Raw genomic sequence first — 4570 nt, forward strand, 5'->3', positions numbered from 1 at the left:
CTCACGACCTCTGCCACGCTCCCATTGTTCTGTCCTCATCCGGGGCCATCCTCACGACCTCTGCCATGCTCCCACTGTTACTGTCACTGTGTCAACCATCTCGCTGCTGGGTTTCCTCTTTAAGTGACCTTGCACTTTCCAAGCCTGATGTCGACCTCTAGAGTCTGGCCCCTTCTGACAACATGAGAGGTGAAGCTTCACCATCTTTGCCTTGAAGAAGCACCTTGGTCGCGCTTCCTCCAGACAGGTTTGTTGATGGTCGGGCCATGGTATAGTCAATACTCTTCCCCAACACCACTAGTGAAAGGAGGCATCGATTCCTTAGTTTTCCTTACTCATCAAGCTCTCATAGCCAGATAGAGCCATGGAAAGATGACGGGTGTGGGTCAGACACCCCTTGTTGGATACAAAGTCACAAGTTAGCTGGGTGTCAACAGTGGAGAGGACCTTCCTGTTTCCTCACCTCTGTCACAGTGAGGCACACGTTGCCAAGGCTCACGGTCAGCCTGAGTGCACTGCCCTGGCCAGCAGAGACTGACAGCAAGCAGGGACACTGCAAGCCCCTTGCCCATGGCACAGTTGGTGAGGAGGGCATCATCCCATCATCACAGCTTCTCCATGGGGACGGATACTGTGTGTAGATTTTTCTTTTAGGCCACTTCCGCGAGAATCCAGGCTGGCTGGTGCCCTTTCCGACCAGCATCCAGCTACCCTAGGTGGGGATGGCCTGTGGGCACCATGCGCGCGTGGAGGTCAGCAGAGCATGCTGTCCCACGGCAAGTCTGTTTCACTTTTCATTGGGAAGAACCTTGGTGGCACGGTGCAGTTACGTGTTAGGCTGTTGACTCTAGATGTCGTCCACCAACCACTCCTCAGTAGGCCGCCCTCCACCTTCCTGTCGAGGTTCCTGGCATCAAAATCCCGGTGGAGGAGGGCAGTAATTGAGAGCTGAACCGGCAGCAGTGGGTTCCACGGCTGAAGTCACTGCCTGGCCTCCCTCCTGGTTGCTGACTCGTGGGTCTGGCCATCTCAGGTGGACGTGCACACATCGGGGATTGTGAGGTGTGGAAACAGATTCTCTGAGCCACCACCTGTCAGGACTCCCGAGTCAGTAACAGCCTGGTTAGCATCTAGAGCTTGGCACTCTATCCCCGACACCCTGACCTTCTCTTCTCTGTCTAGCCTGGACCAGGGGAGTGATCAGTGGTACCCACGATGGCAGGGAGGAAGCTACAGATGGCTTTGTGTATCTAGGATGACAGAGAAGGGGGTGAGCGGAGGCAGAGGGTTCACTGTCCCCAAGTCAACCGTGCAGCACTCCCATGCACAGAGGGAGGGTCAGGCTGGGGACCATCCCAGCTCCCATGGCTCCAGCCCCACAGTGAGATGCAGGCACCGTTTCTTTACAATGTCAGTTGTTGGTCTTTATTTAGCAGCACAGATTGGGACAAAATCAACATCTCATTTGGCTCTAGTATTGAGGGGTTAAGAAAAGATGGGAACTGCAGCCAGCCCCACTCGGAGCCAAGACCCAGGTCCCTCGGGGAGTCCAGGGCGGCCCCTGGAGGCCACAGCCTCCCCAAACACTGAACCCTTCACAAGCATCTGAGTGGGGGTTATCCGGAAGCAGGTGTGGAAGGGGAGAAGGGAGCAGCTGAGCAGGAACGGCACGCTGTGTCCCCAGTCTGATGCCAGAACCTTCTGCAGAGGGACTTGAGCTTTAGGGCTGCGCCACGCCACAGCAGCAGCTCTGAGAACTGATCGGCGGTGACCCCCCTGCCTGAGGAGCACGCCCTTAGCAATCCCTGAGGCCAGCTCTGCGGGCCGCTGCAGGACACTGGGGCACACTCAGCAAGAGGAGCGCGCAGAGGGCAGGACGGAGTGCTGTCCGTCGGCCGTGGCGCCCCAGACACTGGCCCTCAGTCCCCCAGCTGGGACACTTCGTACAGGTAGGCGCCCAGCATCTTTGTTCCTTCAATGTAGTTGCGCCTGGTAAGGAAGAAGAGCCACGTGAGCTGGGGTACAGGTGACACCCGAAGCAGACTCCTCCCTGCTTCCCCGCTGAGCTTCTAACCAAGACCACTACCTGGTTCAGTGGTGAAGGATACAGCACTATTGAACAGACACACATTTCAACATCTGAATAAAGTGCAACAACTGACGGGTGAGGGTCTTGGAATGGGACTGATGGGGAGACTGGATCAGCATCAGGACAGGTGACATGGACACGCCATACACACACACACACACACACACACACACACACTCTCTCTCTCTCTCTCTCTCTCTCTCTCTGTGTCTCTCTCTGTCTCTGTCTGTGTCTGTCTCTCTCTCTCTCTCTCTCAAAGCTGCCTTCTTTGAACCTGGCACTGTTGTTTCCGAGTGTCAGTCAAGAGATCCGGCTGCTTTGCAACAGGCAGACATCCCTCATTTTCTAAGAGAGAGAGAGGATTCCAGCAGGCTGCTGGCTGGTCCCCTTTCCTGTGCCAGTCTGCACACATTTTACAAATCTGGACTGTTCTAGTTTTGCTTCACTGACCACATGTGAACAGTGAAGATCCAGTCTGAAATCTTGCTCTCCTGTCCTGAGCTGTCCACCCATAGCTCGTCCCGAGTCCTTGTGTGATGAACAAGAATGCTCATTGCAGCATCTTAACACTAAATGTGGTGAGGCCTCCACCATGCCCACTGCCTCCACCGTGCCCACTGCCACCACCGTGCCCACTGCCACACACTCCTCACCTGTTGAGCTTCTCATTCTGAGAGTGAGCCCCGTCGTCAGCAGAGCCCACAGGCAGCAGCATGACATTCTTGCCGGTGGCCTCCTGGAACGTCAGGGTCACGGGGATGCTGCCACCTTCCCGAGTCAGGTCCGGCTCCACGCCAAACACTGGAAATGGAGGGAACCAGCTGACTTTCTGCCCACTGTGGTCCCATCATTTAGAACCAAACACAGACTAGGTGGAGCCGCGAGGGATGGTGGCCAAGCCCTCCTGACAGACCCTTGTCAGAGAGCTGTTGTCACAGCTCGTGTTCCTACACCTGAGCCGCCCTCACCTGTCTTCAGGGCCCGCCTCCCAGCCAGGTAGTGCGGGTGGTTGAAGTCCGACACCCAGGGCTTCCCGCCGTGGCCCATGTACACCTTGAACTTGTTGGGGCTCTGCAGGTCAGTGAACTTCTGGGTCAGGTAGCTGGTTACCTGTGCCAGGGATAAAGGACAGTGCCATGTGAGCCCAGCATGGGACCAGCCGCAGGGTCCTACTGCTACAGTCAGGACAGCCAGGGGCTCTGCCAAGCAGAGCCCAGGTCACCACGGTTCCCGTTTCATTATAAATAATTCACCTGGTACCCAGGTGCACCAAGAGATGTGGGCACCCAAGTTACCAAAACTGACAGACGAAGCTCTACCTGGATCTCGATGGCACCAGAGCCCTAGGCCCACTTCCTGAGAACCCTCCTCTGGGGAGACTGCCTTCAGAGCTCTGTAAGGCCTCCCTGGTTTGGGGTGAGGCTCCCAGCATGCCTGGCTAACTTGCACTCCCCCAGGGTCACTCAGGGCCTGGTCCTCTCTGCCCGAGTTCCCCGAGACATGACAGAGTAGATACAGATGTATGGCCTGACGCCTTAGGTGAAGACACAGCCTGGAAACCTGATAAACCTCTGCATTCTCATTCTAGTAACTTCTCAGCCAGTGGACACTTTGTTCTCACAACTGCTGACTCCCCGTCCCTGTCCTGACTCACCTGCTGGCTGACCACCTCCGGCGTCATGTGTGGCACCAACCGGATGGAGAACTTGCCCACCACCTTCCGGGGGATGACGGTTTTTGCTCCAGACCCCGAGAAGGCACCCTCGATGCCATGGAGGGACAGGGATGGGTACCTCCAGCGATGCATCAGGACGTCTCTCTGTGGGGACATGGCAGGGGTTGGGGGTGCTGGTCAGGGGCAGCCCAGGCTCAGAGTACCTCAAGTCCAGAACACATCAGGGAGCTGCAAAGGCCCAAGGTGGCACACAGTGACAAACTGTCACCCGGACACCGCATCCAAACCGAGCTGTGATGCTGGCTGACCCCAGGAAGCCTGCCCAACCTGACCCAAGATGCCATCCAGGCAACGGGCACTGGTCTTGTCCCAAACCTTCTGGGAGACCCCACCCACAGCCCTCATGCCCCAAGTCCACTTTCCTGGCTCCAGGCCACCCCTGCCCTAGTCTGACCAACCCACTCCCAGGCCTCACCCTGGTGGTCTCTCCCTGACACCCTGACTCTGGCCCTGGGCTTGTCCTTCACTTCTGACCTCTCCCTCCACCCCCACCCTGGCCACCTAGCACTGCCAGCACCTTGCAGCTGTGCAGGAGGGTCTCAGCTCCAACATCCTTGGCGTACTCCTCCACGTCAAAGTCAATGTCCTCATACAGCCCCAGCTCCTCGTCCGTCACGGGCGCCACCGCCTCGTTGATGTCGGGGATAAGGATCTTCCCCTTCTGGTCCACGAGACAGCCTGAGGGGCCGAGGCGGGACAGCCAGACGGCACTTACAGCAGAAGGCAGCGCCCCCAGCACCCATCCC

General features: G+C 57.4%; 1 protein-coding gene across 1 annotated transcript in view; it reads right to left on the reverse strand.

Annotated features, from left to right (window-relative positions):
* Positions 1 to 1919: 1919 nt before the first annotated feature.
* CNDP2 (CNDP dipeptidase 2 (metallopeptidase M20 family)) overlaps positions 1920 to 4570 on the reverse strand; it is an 8036-nt gene continuing 5385 nt past the window's right edge. The window contains exons 7-11 of the mRNA XM_006897251.1: positions 4342 to 4502; positions 3744 to 3908; positions 3058 to 3199; positions 2743 to 2890; positions 1920 to 1989 (exon numbers count right to left, since the gene is read on the reverse strand). Coding sequence (XP_006897313.1) covers positions 1920 to 1989; positions 2743 to 2890; positions 3058 to 3199; positions 3744 to 3908; positions 4342 to 4502 — 686 coding nt within the window. The remainder of the gene's footprint in view (positions 1990 to 2742; positions 2891 to 3057; positions 3200 to 3743; positions 3909 to 4341; positions 4503 to 4570) is intronic.

This window comes from Elephantulus edwardii, unplaced genomic scaffold (genome assembly GCF_000299155.1).
Source record: "Elephantulus edwardii isolate Elephantulus edwardi_28Jun2011 unplaced genomic scaffold, EleEdw1.0 scaffold00207, whole genome shotgun sequence".
In the NCBI taxonomy this organism is placed as follows: domain Eukaryota; kingdom Metazoa; phylum Chordata; class Mammalia; order Macroscelidea; family Macroscelididae; genus Elephantulus; species Elephantulus edwardii.